Source organism: Pan troglodytes, chromosome 14 (genome assembly GCF_028858775.2).
Source record: "Pan troglodytes isolate AG18354 chromosome 14, NHGRI_mPanTro3-v2.0_pri, whole genome shotgun sequence".
Lineage (NCBI taxonomy): Eukaryota > Metazoa > Chordata > Mammalia > Primates > Hominidae > Pan > Pan troglodytes.
The window spans coordinates 23,024,831-23,041,718 of NC_072412.2; the positions used below are offsets into that span (position 1 = coordinate 23,024,831).

At 40.1% G+C, this 16,888-nt stretch overlaps 1 protein-coding gene across 6 annotated transcripts in view; it reads right to left on the reverse strand.

Annotated features, from left to right (window-relative positions):
* MIPEP (mitochondrial intermediate peptidase) overlaps nucleotides 1–16,888 on the reverse strand; it is a 166,869-nt gene that overhangs the window by 107,886 nt on the left and 42,095 nt on the right. For all 6 annotated transcript variants that reach the window (XR_010150380.1, XR_010150381.1, XR_010150382.1 and 3 more), the window contains exons 11-14: nucleotides 10,703–10,856; nucleotides 9,016–9,093; nucleotides 6,919–7,123; nucleotides 5,607–5,716 (exon numbers count right to left, since the gene is read on the reverse strand). Coding sequence is in view for 3 of the 6 variants with exons in the window: in XM_024348473.3 (XP_024204241.1) it covers nucleotides 5,607–5,716; nucleotides 6,919–7,123; nucleotides 9,016–9,093; nucleotides 10,703–10,856 (547 nt within the window). In the remaining 3 variants the exon portion in view is untranslated. The remainder of the gene's footprint in view (nucleotides 1–5,606; nucleotides 5,717–6,918; nucleotides 7,124–9,015; nucleotides 9,094–10,702; nucleotides 10,857–16,888) is intronic.

The following is a 16,888-nucleotide window of genomic DNA, read 5'->3' on the forward strand; positions in this document are numbered from 1 at the left end:
AATTGACTATAGAGACTGGCGCTAATTGGGTAGTCCTTCTCCCCTATGCTCTGTTCCGGGCCCGTAATACCCCTTACAAACTGGGCCTCACCCCTTACGAAATCATGTATGGCAGACCTCCACCCCTGGTTCCTAGCTTAAAAGATGACCTGCTTAAGTCTGAAACAGAAAATGTCTCTGAATTCTTATTTTCCTTACAAGCCTTACAGAAAATTCACCAAGAAATCTGGCCCAAGCTGAGAGAGCTATATGAGACCAGTCCCCCACCGACACCCCATCCGTACCAGCCGGGAGACTGGGTCCTGGTTAAGCGACACCGACAAGAGACCCTAGAGCCCAGGTGGAAAGGACCACTCCAAGTACTCCTGACCACACCCACCGCCCTGAAGGTAGAAGGCATTGCGTCGTGGATCCACTACACCCACGTCAAGCCAGTGGACCCAACCTCCGACCTTCTGGGGCCAATCACGGCGGCGGCGGCTGAAGCACCGGACACGTGGACTGTGGACAGAGCTAAGAACAACCCCTTAAAACTCACCCTGCGCCGGCAGCATAACTCACTGCTGAAAAAGGGGGAACGTGTATGTTTCTAAAGGAAGACTGTTGTTTCTACATAAATGAATCAGGACTCGTGGAAGACCGAGTCCAACAGTTACGCAAGTTAAGCACAGAAGTAAGAACACGGCAGTTTGCTTCAGCTGCAGACCAATGGTGGAACTCATCTATGTTTTCTCTGTTAGCCCCCTTCCTTGGACCCCTGCTGAGTCTACTATTTCTGCTTACCGTAGGACCTTGTGTTGTTAATAGAATTTTGCGGTTCGTTAAAGAAAGGTTTAACACTGTACAACTCATGGTCCTCAGAGCCCAATACCAACCTGTAAACGCTGAAACAGAATCAGACTTATAAGACCCAAGATTGGCTCTAAAAAATACCTGAAAAGAAAGGGGGGGAATGAAAAGAGCCGTGCACATTCCTCAGCCCCGGGCTCAAAACAAACAAGCCCAGTACAAACACATCCCATCCTCCCATCCCACCACATATCACCATATATCTCTTAAACTTCCCCCGGGCTCAAAACAAACAAGCCCAGTACAAACACCACCAGGAAAGTCTCCGATAAGGGGACAGATGAGGGGACAGCCATTCAACGTTTTACTGAAAGAGCGGGAACCAAAAGAATTCCTTTGTTCCCCTGTAACTTTCAGGCTATAAAAAAGCAAACACTCGCATTGTTCGGGGCCCTCTTGTATGCGGTGAAATGGAGGGACCAGGTTCGAACTTGTAGTAAAGATCCTTGCCACTTGGCTTTGACTCTGGACTCTGGTGGTCTTCTTTGGGGAACAAACGGTCTGGGCATAACAGCTTGAGTATCTGTCCCCTCCAAAACCCATGTTGAAATTTAAGCCCCAATGGGGCTTAAATACCCCTTCTCCAGGCAGTATTGAGAGATCACTGGGTCATGAGGGCTCTGCCCTCATAAATGGATTAATTCATCCATTGATTATAATGGATTAAGAGATTATCATGGGAGTGGGACTGCTGGCTTTATAAGAAGAGGAAGAGAGACCTGAGCTAGCATGTGAGCACACTCAGTCCCTCGCCATGTGAGGCCCTGAGCCACCTTGGGACTCTACAGAGTCCCCACCAGTAGGAAGGCGCTCATCAGATACGGCCCCTTGACCTTGGACTTCTCAGCCTCCATAACTGTAAAAAATAGATTCCTTTTCTTTAGAAATTATCCATTTTCAGGTATTCTAAGGAACAGAGAACAGACTAATATAGCTATTAAATATAAATAGGTAAATAACAAGGGGATCCCACTTTCAGAGAATGATCAAAACATTAAAAAAAAGAAAGCTGCATCTTAGAAAGGTTTAGGAAGGACAAGAATCATGCTTCCAGGAGAATGAGGCCACCTATATATAATTCTGTGCTAATTTGGAGCAACGGCGAAGAAGTTACGCGGAAGGTAAAAATCTACAAGCACTGAGAAGAGAAACAATGACCTCTGGGTCCTTAGGCACCACAGCTCCACTAAGGTAGCCTAAAATTGAAGGAGATTTATGGGAAAACCCATCAGACTGTTGATCCATGTTAAGTTTATTATGTCTAAACACCTGAACTGCAGCCAAGTTTGTACTCCTTCTATACCTGTGGTATTGATTTCAAGATTAATTTACAATAAATTCTACTTTGGCTTTGATGTTGTAGCTTGTCAAGACGTTCTGAATCTTGAATGAGCACCTCTGGTATCTGCTATCTCTGACAGCTGCATGACACCTGCAAATCTGATAAGCATACTTCTAATTCTTCCACCACAAGGAATTCTTTGACTATGCTATGATATAGTTCTGATAAAATACCTGTAGGTGTTAATAAGTCACTGATTATCCTCTACCTGAGACCTCTCTGGAATATATTTCATAATGTTAAAAAAATCCTTTCCTGAAAGGCAGCAGGATAGAAAATTAGGCATAAACATGCAACCGTGTTATTTTTTCCTTGTGAGATTAAATGCCATTTATTTACAAAGACTTGGATTTTAGAGAATTAACTTCTTATCCTTAAGGCTAGGACTGCACTTAAAATTAAAAATAAAATAAAATAAAATAAAATAAACCTCCTTGGTGCCTTCATTAGTGACAAGAAGAGGCAAGCCCTTGTGAAGCTCAAAGCATTTACGTGTCTCTTGCCTTTGGGCACGCTTTCCATTCTCCATGAGAATCACAAAATTTTAGATTCTTTAGAGACTATGTCTGTAAGTCCCTTAAGGGCACTGGATCCGTCTTCTGTGTCTGAAACTTGAATTAATTCAAAGCAGCTTAGTGCTTTCTTCCTATCTCATCTATCTTGGATTAGATTTTGGGTTTACTCTTGTTTTCTTGCATCTAGTTCAACAATGCATCTTCTTACAGAATAATTTAGTAAGAATACAGGCATTGAGAAGCTCTCTCCTTTTGCACCTTACATCACACTTGGAGCAGTGACTCCAGCCTTTCTTTGCTCCTGGTTGTTCTATAAGTAGATGGCAATTTAAAAAAAATTGACATTTGTATTTGTGGTAAATTTCCACTCCAGATTTTACTTTTAAAAAAATGACTACTGTGCAAGGCTCCTGGTCCTCTTGTGTAGTCACCCCTGCGTGTGTGTCCTCCCACGCCCTGTGTTCGCACCCCTCGCCAGACCCTATTTCCCCAGCCCTGCACCACGCGCTCTCACTTTGGCAGCGGCCACCTCCGAAACCTCAGACTCCTCAAACTCGCAGAAACCCCTCCTGGTGGCAGTGATGCTCCCCACGTCTCCCACACTAAGTGGCGCCTCCCTTGGCCTGACCCTACGGAACCCTCGGAAGCAGGATGCCCCTTTGCTGTCCCCTGCCTCCCACCCTGACCCCTTCACCAGCCGTGTACTTGTCTGCGGGTTGCTGGGTCGCCAGAGCTGAGGCCACCCAGCAAGGGTGGGTGGAGAGAGGCCGCGCGCCCGGGATGAGGGGAGAGGGGCCGAGCCCCCGGAGCCGGAGCCTGCCTCTCCAGGAAGCCTCTCAGGCTCTATCCGCACCCCCTGCAATCCGCTTCCTCCCTGACACCAGGGTGATTTTCTTGAAGTAAAAATTTGATTCCCGCCTGAAAGCCTTTACTGGCTGCTGCTCCAGCAGCAGAAGACCCAACCCATATGCCCGTGTTTTTCCCTGTGTAACTTCTCCTCAGCCTTTAGCTCCCAGATCCTGGCCAGGCCTCCCCAGCAGTCTAGAGGTTGCTCCTCCCCTCTCCTGGGCTTTGCCTTCGGGCGGTAACACCCTAGTCAGGCTCTGTCTCAGTTCCCCTAGGAATTAAAGACCGCGGGCAATGGGATGTTGCCTGACTTATTCTTGGCTGTTTCTTGGATGCTGAGAATGCAGACTGGTAAATATTAAAACTCAGCAAGTGTTTTCTGACTGAAGGGCCTCTCTGTCCTATGTCCTCAATAAATGTATTTTAGTGGAACAGATGAATACTGCTGAGAGCTGACTGGTGAATGCCGCTTCTCTTTTTCCCAGACCTCCTTCCTCCTGCACTTCTCCTCCCCAGCCTCCCCAGTTCCCCCAGGGCCCTCGTGGCCCTGCCTGTGCACAGGGCTCTAAGGCACCTCAGGCAGGGAGCAATCACTGAACTCCTCATCATTCCCAGTTCCCAAAATACACGGCCATAGATGGATTATGCTATCACGTGGTAGGGTATGCCTCTCTATGTTATTGGCCAAGTCTACATAATTCCCAGAACAATTCTTTGTAGATTAATGGATGGGTAGTTAATTGGATCACAAATCTGCCACCGTAATAACTGAAATATATTATGTTGAAGAGTCACTCAGATTACTTATCCAGAATATCATCCATTATTCTTTTTTTTTTTTTTTTTTTTTTTAACAGTTTCACTCTGTTGCCCAGACTGGAGTGCAGTGGCGCAATGTCGGCTCACTGCAACCTCTGCCTCCCAGGTTCAAGTGATTCTCCTGCCTCAGCCTCCTGAGTAGCTGTGACTACAGGCATGTGCCACCGCGCCTGGCTAACTTTTGTATTTTTAGTAGAGACAGGCTTTCACAATGTAGCCCAGGCTGGTCTCGAACTCCCAAGCTCAAGTGATCCACCTGCCTCAGCCTCCCAAAGTGCTGGGATTACAGGCATGAGCCACTGTGCCAGCCAGAAGATCACTGATTATTCTACAGATAAAATCAAGTCCAAAAAAAAAAAAAATGACCAAATAATATTACACATCTGGAGACATAATGAGAAGAGTCACAAATAAAGGTGGTTAAGGTCCTTCTGTTTCTAATTCTATTCGTCCCCTCATTTAATTTCTTTCAGTGCTTTTTTTTGATTCTAGGTGCTAAGTATTCACAGATGAATACAATTTACATTTGTACCGGGAGTACATACAGTCTGAGGGGGAAAAACATCACCTCACATAATACGGTTCTAGTATAATCAGAATTGGAGGGAAGGGAAAGAACGCATCTTCCAATGTACACATGGACAGTAAACAGCACAATGTTGACAACTTACAGCTAACTTAGTGTAAGGTACCTCACATTTTAATTTAAAAATCTTTAATATTAGAATGCATCATTGAAATTTAAGCCTTAAAATTAAGGACTTTTCAGACTAAACATCACAGAGATGCTACGCATACTGGCAAAATATGGCACTGGATTCAGTTTAATGAGACAACATAAAAATTCAGACCAAGAGAATAAATATTCAGAAGCAAAGGCTTTTTAGAAGTGAGACAGGCTCGAATGCCTATTCTACTACAGAACTTGTTTCTTCATCTGGAAAATGGGGATAAAGTGCTTTCCTTATGGGGTGGTTATGAGGACTAAATGGTAGATTACCAGGCATATAATAAAGGGTAGCTATTTTTCAACACATGACTATATGCTAGGACTATGATTTAATAGACTGGCAAAAGAAAAGATAGGGAATCAGGAAAAAAAGAAGCAATAAAAGGTTTGTTACTAACAGAGGGTGAGTTCTGAAAAGCAAGAAGAGTTCAATTTATCCAGGATGTCATAAACGCCAACTATCACAACCCAAAGGACAAGACGACAATATTACTACTGTTCCTACCTGTCCAGTCTGATAATGTCTGGCAAATTGGTTAACTACTCGATAATCATTTGCAAAGTACTCCATCAGAATAGAAGGAACCTCAGCAAAATCAGTAGGGCACCTGGTCCCTAAAACAAGAAAAAAAAAAAAGTTGGCATGAATCAAATCAATATATTTATCTACTTTTTGTGTGCCCTTTAAAACTTTTATTTGTACTTCTGATGAACTGTAAGTTTTAATTCATTAAATCAATATTTTTCTTCTATAAATTTACTGTACATATTTGCAGAAAAGTTTATTATAATCCTATATATTTTCCTTTATATCAAAATTAAAACAAAATATTTGCACAGCTGCTAAAACACCTTATAAAGCAATGGCTCACACCTTTTACAAACAAACCTGTCTTCAGCTATGCTGGCTATACATGAAACAGATTAAAACATTTCTAATATTAATATAGCGTTTGTATTTAATTCACTAAATTCCATTACCTAATACTTTTATCCTTCCTTTGTTTTACAAGTACTTTATTTTATCCATTTATTGCTTTTTGTAACAAAGTCAATTCTCAGTGAGGAAAAGAAATATTTTAAACTCAAAATTACTTAAAGTAACAAATCCTGTAAGAAATTTAGATGACATTTAACGATTGTGTTCAGCCCACCTACAGTCTTTTCAATACCTTCTCCTTGTCCAAAATACTGTGTGTAAAGTTAGTTAACAAATGCTGGATGCCAACAATTCACTAGTGGTCTAATGCTGACCATATGTGATAGGGAGCTTAAGACTTAAGGATAAGACAATGAAGAAGGAAGTCTGTAATATCACAAAATATAGCCACATAGCAGCATAAAAACTACAAAGCAGAACTATGATTTTATACAGGGGAAAGTATATGAAAAATTAAAAGGACTTCATCATACTTTTTAAGCATGCTTTATTTTGTTTTCTGATTTTGAATATAAAGAGAGACCATTCATTCACTTACTTATTAACTCTGTGGGAGGTATTAAGGAGATACGTTTTTATTCACACACACATAGCCACAAACTTAAATTCAATATAAAACACTGTAAAATGTAAAAAGGGACAAACTTGAAAGACAACTGAGATTATTCCCTGGTGAAAGCTGTTAGCAAGCATGGAAAAAAGCATGGAAGATCAGGCTGCACAACCATGGGGAGGGCAGGATGAGGCAATCTGAGATAAAGACCACAGGACACGGTAAAATGATCACATTTTCCAAATAAAAAGCCCCTTTCCCAATTCAAAGAAAATGTATGTTTGTAAAGGACTGTAGTAAATAAAAGCCCTCCTCATGGCTCACCAGTGACGTGTTGGTAACGAGTACGTCCTAGCATTGAATGCATGGCATGTCCCATTTCATGGAAAAGATTTTCCATCATGCCAGGAGTTAGCAAAGTTGGAGAACTCCTTGAGGAACGGGGAAGATTCAGCATAAGAACTACAACTGGGAGTTGATAGTCTCCATCTTCCTTTAGTCTGCCTCCACGGATAGTGAAATGGCAATCCTTTAAGAATCAGAAAACATAAAAGGAAAAGAAAGTATTTGGTAATGTGAAGAGTAAAACAGTCTTAATGAATATAAAATTTCACCAAAAATGTGTGAGTGCAAACTTTAACTTAATTATATTCTTATTTTATCTATTTACATATATACACCTTTTCTTGACATTTTTTATTCTGCTAAAATTTTAATTTTTTAAAACATCAAGAACACATTCAGTTTCTATGGATTAACTCATTACTTTGGTCCCAAAACATGCATTGAAATGATGCTGTGCCAGAAGCTGGAAACAAAGTCAGCAAAGAACTTACGAAGGGACACTAACATTTATTCTGAGTCCCTACTATGTGTCAGATAATGAACTAGTAGGTACTTTCCATGTCTCTTGGCTATTTTTTTTTCTTTTTTTAAGATAGGGTCTTGCTCTGTTGCCCAGGCTGGAGTGCAGTGTTGTGATCGCAGTTCACTGCAGCCTGGACCTCCTGGGCTCAAGCCATCCTCCTGCTTTGGCCTACTGATTGGCTGGGACTACAGGTGTGCTCCACCACACCCAGCTAAATTTTTAGATTTTTTTTTGTACAGATGGAGTCTTACTATGTTGCCAGGGCTGGTCTTGAACTCCTGGGCTGAAGTGATCTGCCAGCCTCAGCCTCCTAAAGTTCTGGGATTACAGGCATGAGCCACCGCGCCCAGCCTCTCTTGACTTTTATCACTTGAACGAGATGGGATCTAAACTAGTGTAAAGCAAGGGATCCGGAGCCAGAATAACTTACTCTGAAACAGGCACTACACTGAGACTCACATACACTGTATCACTTATTCTCCACAACAACCCTATGTAGCAGGTATCTCACTTTTCAGATGATAAAACTAAAACTAGTCTTAGGATTATTAAATAACATGTCCAAGGACACCTAGCTAGAATTGCCACACCTTGGATCTGAACCCAGGCTGACTATTAGGAGCCAGGGCTCCTAATCACTAAAGTTGAGTCTCCACCACCCACCCATTTAAGCAAAGAGGAAGAACACTGGCCTCAGAGTCTGGTGACCTGCACCCTGTTCCTACCTTTCACACCTACTAGACAAATCATCTTGGAAAATAATTTGCTTCTGCAAGCCTCATCTCTAAAATGCTTCCTTGTCAAATCCCACAGTGGCTGTCCAGAATTCATAAGCTCACATCTGTTAAAATCTGTGCTTTGGAAATTGTGAATCACTATTCAAACATAAGGTACATTATTTCTGTTATAACTTATAACCTAAACTCTTGACATTTCCCATCAAGCTACATGAAATTGCTAAAGCTGACTGGCTGTCAAAGTCGGCCAATGCTAAAGAAAAGGAGATGAGCTGCCTCAAGTCTTCCACATAAGGAGCTACTTGGTGGTTGGTAAGGTTTCCACATGGAATATCTTCCGCAGTTTTAGAATAGGCTCATTGTCGAGTATGGAAAAGAGTTAAAACTTGGGGATCTGCTCAGGATGTATGCCTTCCAGTCCTAGCACTTCTGGCCAAGTAGCTTAACCTCTATGGCTTCAGTTTCCTCATAATGTGAGTAACTAGTCAAAAGGGTGAGGTGAACATTAAAAGGCTGATGTGTATAACGGACTCAGTGCACTGTTTGGCACAAATAAGGATTCATAAAATGTCAGTTGTCATTGTTACTATAATTAATACCATGACCCAGATAAAAGTGACAAATATAGACTGATGTAATTATTTCCATAAACTTTTTAATTTTAAAATTCTATCTTAATTTCAAATGTATATATTTGGTAACCATCATTAGTAACTTTTAAATGTCATGGAATTTAAAAAATGATACAAAGTTCACATCAATACAAATGAAATGCTGATCAGTTCTAGAGAGACCAGTTTATAAAGAAAGGATCACCTGATGTGGTTTGTCTGCTCGCTGAAAAAAATCACAGTAAATGTACCCCAACAATCCTTCAGATTCATGAACAACAGCCTAGAAAAAAAAATTTAAATTTGGTGGTAAATGAGGCCATCTGATTCTCTAAAATCCCTAACACAAGAATCTGTATATTAAACATCCATAGCCACACATATAGACATTTTAATTACATTCTACACCCCACATTATCTCGAGATAGATTCTCTTTTCCCCGCATCCTCTTCTGCTCCATCTCTTGAATGATTTTGGTTTTGGAATTCTGTGTCCAGGACAGGAAATCCTCCTCATGAGGGCCTTTTGTCCTGACTGCCTATCCTCTACAATACCTTTACTAACCACCCACAAGAGCTGGGAAGAAGTGCTGGCTGGACAATTTTAGGAGCAAATTATTTTTCCTTCAAATCCTGGAATGTCGTGATAGACGCCCAAGCAAATTATAACCCTTGAATTTGAAAACACCACAATGCAGCTCCCAGCTTGAGTTAAAAATCAGCAATATTACTATCTATCCCCTCTCCAAGAGACATAGCTTATAGGAGAGACTCAATCACTACTCTCCATCTTGCCTTCTTTGTTCTTTCAGAATTTAATGATTCCATCAAAGAGAACCCCGATTTTGTGCTTTAAAATTACCTGCAAGTATATATTTATTGTTCATCAAACATCTGTTAAGCACCTACTTGGTGCCAGGAACTCTTCAAGACACTGGGGATACAGAAGTGAATGCAACTGACAACAGTGCTGGACCCCGGTGGAGTGCACATTCTGCAGTTCTGGGGAAACCCTTCATCACCCGCATTTTGTCCTCTCAGTCTCCTCTTATAAATTTTTCTTTTTATTATATCTCAGCATTTTATCAATCTCTATCTTTTTTGGAAGTTTGTAATACAGATAGTGAAGTAAATCAATGCAGTGATGAATGTCCTCCCACCCTGACTCTCCTTTCAATCCCACCACCACACCTACTCTCCACTCACAAGACGTGGCCGAGAGACAATGAGACTGTTTACATTTCTTAAAATATAGTGAAGAAAGCAGTGTGGTAAGCATGCTAGCAAAAATCAAACAACAAAACAATACAAAGCCTTAGTGACACACACAGGTCAACAAAGCCTCAAATCCTATGAGGAAAAATTTAAAATATTCATGCCTCATATAAAGTGGGCCTTCACAGGAGAAAGATGATTGCTAGGTTTGAAGTTATTATCAAAGAAGTTAAATAAATCAGAACACGGACGTAAATTAATATCTGATGCAAATATAAGCCCCTACAACATGGGATGGGGGTTGGAGAGGAAAAAAGGTCACTTAGCCAATGGATTTGGGAATTAACCAAAACGGACACACAGCTATGAAGGTATATACAAAGTAAAGGACAATTTTCCTATAAATAGAATTTGTGGATATATGAAGGTGCATATATATTCAACCTTCTATCAAGTTCCAAAAAACTTTTTTAGAAAACTCTGCTGTTTTATGTTTGGATCCTTTATACAGTGTCTTAAATCAGAAGTGCAATTTGGATTTTTTTTGTGAAGCAGAAATAAGGCAGGGGACACACTCAATCAGGGCAAAGTTGATGTAAACCTGAAACTGCTGTTGACTCAACTGCCCAACCGAAAGGCAAATGCCTGCAACTGCAGGCTGAGCAGGAGGAGCTCACCAGTTTTCGGACATCTTCGCTCCACACCTCTCCTTTTGCAGGCTGCTCTGCATATAATGAAATCCCCAACAGTCTGTTAAGCAAAATATTCAGGCCTTCCATGCATGCTCCAAGAGAGAAAAACGGGCAATATAGGCTGGGCTCAATATTATACCTAAGAGAAGGAAGAGAGGTTCAACAGCATCTTTGTTTATTTCAATTTCTGAAGGTAAATTCAATTAACTTTTCATTTAATACTTAAGATCACTGGAGCTAAAGAAGGATTCAAAACATAAAAGTGTATTTATATCATTTGAGGGGTTTTCAGACAGTTTTCTTCAGAATGACAGTCTGATTATTACTAGTGTTAGTTATAAGTCAGTAATTAAGGTAGATATATCATTCCCTAACCTTTGTCCCTTCCCTGTTATTTACTTTCACTAACCCAATTAAGCAGTCTCAACTGCTCACTGTATACATTCCTTATACATACTTACATGCAAAATATGATCAGTTTCAGTTATAATGGTAACTCTTACCTTATGAATTATATTCTAGAAACTTGTGACCTATATACATAAATATTAAATGAATAAAAATCCTGAGGCACATTAAGTGAATTTAAAGTTCTCATCCAGTAAAATATTCATTTATGAAAAAAATGCCTGCAATATAAATAATCAGATCTTATCTGTTTTATAGTTAGATATCTTAAATTAAAGACAACATAACTAGTAAGGTGAATTATTCTTCACCCAAAAATAACTTTTTCTGTTCTATATATTCCAATATAAACCAAAGCAAATCCAAAATACGTGATTTGAATGTTTACATTTGAATCATTAAGTCAAGCCAAAATATATAGCCATAGCCAAAAATAATGGCTCTAGAATATTGTGGGTTCTCATTATATGTCTACTTTTTAGGATTACCAAAATACACATTTTTTTTTCAATTGGCTTTATTTGTGATTCTAGAACTGCACAACACTTCGTTCCATAAAATGAGTCCCCACAACAAATTTATATATAAAAATATAAAAACATAGTTACTAATAAATGAATGAGTTTAGTAAGTGAACATAAATTGCACAACAAATGAGACTTTGGCTATGGACATCCACAAATTTACACCTTAATTTCTGACTGATTTTTCTTTAAACAGAATCCTAGTGTTGAAAGAGACGTTCATGATCCAGTGCCCTCGCTCCCTGGTTCGTTCACTCAAGCATGCTGTCAGCAAACCTGCGGGGTGCTGGAAGAGAAGAATGAAGAGCCTTTGTGTCTAAGCAGCTGGCACTGAAAGAGGCAGAGAAGTGAACCAACTACACTGTGTCCTGGGCCTGGTGCAGTGGGCACACGGCCGGCGCTCAACAGACAGTGCTGAAGCATGCACGAATGAGCACTGCACAATGGGAGGGCAAAGGAGAGCATGATGACTTTACTTGTGGAGTGCAGAGTAGCACCAGGGAAAGCTTCTCGGATAGGAATCAAGAAAGAATCGGCCAGGTGCTGTGGCTCACGCCTATAATCCCAGCACTTTGGGAGGCTGAGGTGGGTGGATCATGAGGTCAGGAGTTCAAGACCAGTTTGGCCAACATGGTGAAACCCCGTCTCTACTAAAAGTACAAAAATTAGCCGGGTGTGGTGGCGGGTGCCTGTAATCCCAGCTACTCGGGAGGCTGAGGCAGAGAATTGCTTAAACCCAGGAGGCAGAGGTTGAGTGAGCCGCGATTGTGCCACTGCACTCCAGCCTGGGCGACAGAGCAAGACTCTCCATCTCAAAAAAAAAAAAAAAAAAAAAAAAGGAATCAGACTTTGCAAGGCAGGGCTGGGATGAGGAATGGAAAATGGGAATCATAATAGGAATTCTAGGCAGAAGCGACAGTATAACTAAAGTATGATGGCATAAAATAGCCTGGTAACTTCTAGAAAGGATGTGGTTAAAGATGAAGCAGTTACCAGTGCAGGGATAAATGTAGAAAGAATGGGAGCGGAGTCTGGAAAAGGCAGGCAGGGGCCAGAAAACAGAGGGCCTGGTCCACTAAGCTGAGGAACTGGGACCATGCACCATAGGCCATGGCCTCTAAGCTTCCTCACCAATGCACACTAAAATAACTTTTGAGTATTCAACCTTCTATTAGTACACTCATAAAGTATATGCATGTGGTATTGTTTTATCACATTGCAAAAAGAAAAGCAGACATTTTTATAAGTTGAGATAAAGAAAAATAAATATACATAGAATTTCTAATATTTTATGACTACACTCTCAATGAATTGCTTACAGACGCCATTTGGGAGACAGCTTCTGTAGGCCATAGGGGAGCATCTGATGTTTTCTGGAATGCTGCACAGTGGACAGCATGGAGGGTGGAATGCAGGAGGCAGGGAGGGCTGACAGGAGGACAGACTTCCAGGCTTCAGAGGGTGAACTCTGACAGAGGGCAGTGGGGTCAGGGATGAATGTGTTTTTCCTTTGAGATGCAAACGTCTCAGGACTGTGTGAGTGATTGGATTTGGAGGGTGATGAGAAAGACAGAACAATCTAGAATAACACTCAGGTTTCTGGCTTGGACAAATAAGTGGATGGTAGAGTCACTGAATCAGCCGGCACAATGAACACAAAAAAGGAAGAGGGGAATCTGGGTGTGTTTGTGGGAGAAGAGAGGAGGGTGAGGTGCAATGATGGGAGGAGGATGGAGGGCTCACAGAAAATAAACTCCATTTTGGAGGAACCGACTGTGAAGTGCCCATGAGATGCCAGACACTCAGGACCCAAAGCTAAGGAGAACAAGGAGACTTCACTGTACAGATATTAGAGCCATAGAGGGAGACAGGGCCATTAGGGAAGGGCGATGCGGGCAGAGAAGAGGGTAAAGGGCAGACCCCTGAACTACCAGAGGGAGGGTTGGGAAGGAAGACACAGAACAGTTCAGAGGTACTGAAGAACTGAGAGAAAGGAGTGCATGGAAAGAGGGGAGAAAATAAACTGTAAAAGGAAGTGGTCCAGGCTTGAGGTTTCCACTCCTGCACATGAGGAGGTTGAAAGTCACCACTCCATCCTAACAAGCAGGAAGCTGAACAAGCTGAAAATCAAGAATCTTCTTAGATTCAGCAGAGAATCAAGGCCACAGAGCAAACTGCTGCCCCCAAAACTGGAAAGAAAGGCAGGCAGCCATAGAGAATCACAGCTTACCAGAGCAGAAACCTCCCATAGAACCTACTACCAAGGCAAGAAAGTTTAAACTATAATTGGTTATAAAAAGCAATTCATTTTTTTGTTTCCAGACAATAAAAACACAAAAGTAAAGGAGAATAAAAAGAAACTTTACATATTAAAATTCTACCCTTCTTAAGATTATAATGAACCTATTTATTTTTATGGAAAAGAAACACAGTAAAGCTAGTAACACAGCTTATTTTACTAAACTATAACCTAAAAATATTTACTGTCTTATCCAATGACCATGACAATCATTATGTGTTGGGCAAAATTCAAGGAAACAATTTATCTTGGAAAAAAAATTTAAGTATAGAATATAAGTTCATATAATATTACAATATTACCCTAAAATGATTGGGAACAAATGAATTTCTAAACTGCCTGTTTTAAAATAAAAACACCTCAAAAATAGTAACAATGGGCAAAAAGTATACTGTCTTGTCCCCTGGCTCACTATGCCCACGCCCAGAGGTAAATATCTTGTGTATCCTTCCAGGCATTTCCTATGCACACTCTTAGAAGTTTATGCATGTAAACTTTATGTATATATAAACCTACTTTGGCACAAATAGAATCATACCATTCACACTATCTCGCAATTTTATTTAACATAAAAATATATCAATGATATGTATTTTTACACATATATTTTTCATAAAAATATAACTTGGAATACTTTCCAGTTTAGTATATAAAGCTCTAGTCTGTTTTCTTTCACGGGTGGAGTCATCCACAGCAAACACATGACAAAGCTTATTTCATGCATCTCCTGTTGTGTTGTACATGAGCAGAGGAGGCAAGGTCAATGAGAGCCTAAAGCATCAATGGGGGAAGTATCCGACCACTGACATCTTTTGCAATTTCCCACATATGGGGATATTAAAGGAACCCAGACTTTTCATCAGTTTTATTATTGATTTTAACTTTTTTACAGAAAATGCATCCCGTTAGGCCACACCCAGAGCTCACTTCCCTGCCTTGGTCTGCCTCTGTTCCTTTTAACTGACGGTAAGCTGCTGTTAGTTTATCTGTTAAAGTGATGCCATAGTGAAATGTCCTTGTCACACCCACACAAGCCTATCCATAAGATAAACTGAAGAAATGGCATTGCTGCAAAGAGTACAAGATCTTAAGTTTTTTGATATGTATTTCCAAATTATCCTCTAAAAAAAGCTGTTTCTAACTTACGTTCCTACCTGCAGTGTATGAAAATACCTAGTGCCCTCACTCTCGCCAATGTAATTCTGTTACGTTTCTTTTAATGCTTCCTTTATTTTCCTTCTTTAGCTATGTGTGCTGCATTTCCTTTTTCTTTCTAATAATTTGATATATTAGTGATATTTATAGTCTATATTTTAGCTTCTCTGGTGGTTTCTCTACTGTTTTTAATTTTTTTTTTTTTGAGACGGAGTCATGCTCTATCACCCAGGCATGCAGTGGCATGATCTCAGCTCACTGCAACCTCCACCTGCTGGGTTCAAGCGATTCTCCTGCCTCCTAATTTTGATACTTTTGGTAGATACGGGCCTCTATTGGTTTTAAAATAAACATTTATTTATTGGTTTAGCAATTTTAGATAATATTTACTGATTCCCCTCCTCCTGCCTTGCCCTCCTGATCTGTCTTGTTGTTACATATAGATATAGATATATTGATGCTCTTTTTCTTAATTTTGCAAGGCACCAGAGAGGAGAAGAATAGAGATATGCCCTTTATTTTGCCAACATTTACTGGATCTCCCCAGAATGCATACAATGGGGGAATAGCTGCTATTAGTAGTAAGGAAGAAGAGGAGAGACATGACAAAATCCTGTGCTTTAGAAAGATTATTCTGGCAGTGACATGTAGGTCAGTTTAAAATGCAAAGATTCATGATTATTATAGCAAGAGGAAGTTCAATATAGTTTGTGTATCCTTTATCCAAAATGCTTGGGATATGTTTTGGATTTTGGATTTTTTTTTTCTATTTTGGAAAATTTGCATATACATAATGAGATATCTTGGGGATGTGACCTATGTCTAAACACGAAATTTATTTGTTTCATATACACCTTATATACATAGCTTGAAGGTAATTTTACAGAATAGTTTAAATAATTTTGTGCACGAAACAAAATTTTAACTGTATTTTCACGACAATCTGTCACATGAGATCCACTTGTGGTGTCATGTTGGCACTCAAAAAGTTTTGGATTTTGAAGCATTTCAGATTAGAAATGCTTGACCTGTATTGCAAATATGTTGCCCATTTTTCCCTAAATTTAATCTACAAACAGAAAACTATCACTACCAAATGATGATGATGATTATGATGGTAACTAACATTTGGTGAGTACTCACTATGACAGTGGGCTAAGCCCTTTATACATATCTCATTTAACAGCAAAAACGATCCTTTAAGGAAATACTATCACCCTATGTTACAATGGAGAAAACAGGTTTACAAGACAGTAAATAACCTTCCCAAGGCTACGACAACAACTAAGTAGAAGGCCTGAGACCATCCTTTATAACTGCATGATAACAGCATGGAAGTTGAAAAAAAATCATCAGGAGGGCACATCTTTGTTTAGGCTGAGGTACTGAAGTTTTTCACAAATATCTGTTACAAGTTAAAGCAAGTACTAAAGGAAGCACAGTAATTGTATCATTCATTCTTACACACATTTCCCAAAATGCTTTCAAGAGTGAGGAGCTACTGGTCACAATGAGAACACCACATCCCTGCATTGACTCCTACGGCAGCCTAACAGTGAACAAAGATTGAGAACGATCAATTTAGAGAAGTAAAAAGAGAAATGAGTGTGGTGATAAAAAAGGAGAGAACAGGAAGTCTGAGGGTATGTGTTGAAGAAAGAATTTTAAGAAACTGGACATGGTAAGCGCCGTCAAAAACTGCAGACATTAGGATCTCAAATCCAAGCAAAAAAACAAAAAAACAAAAAAACCCAAACAGAAAACTGCAGACATCACGGATGTTGA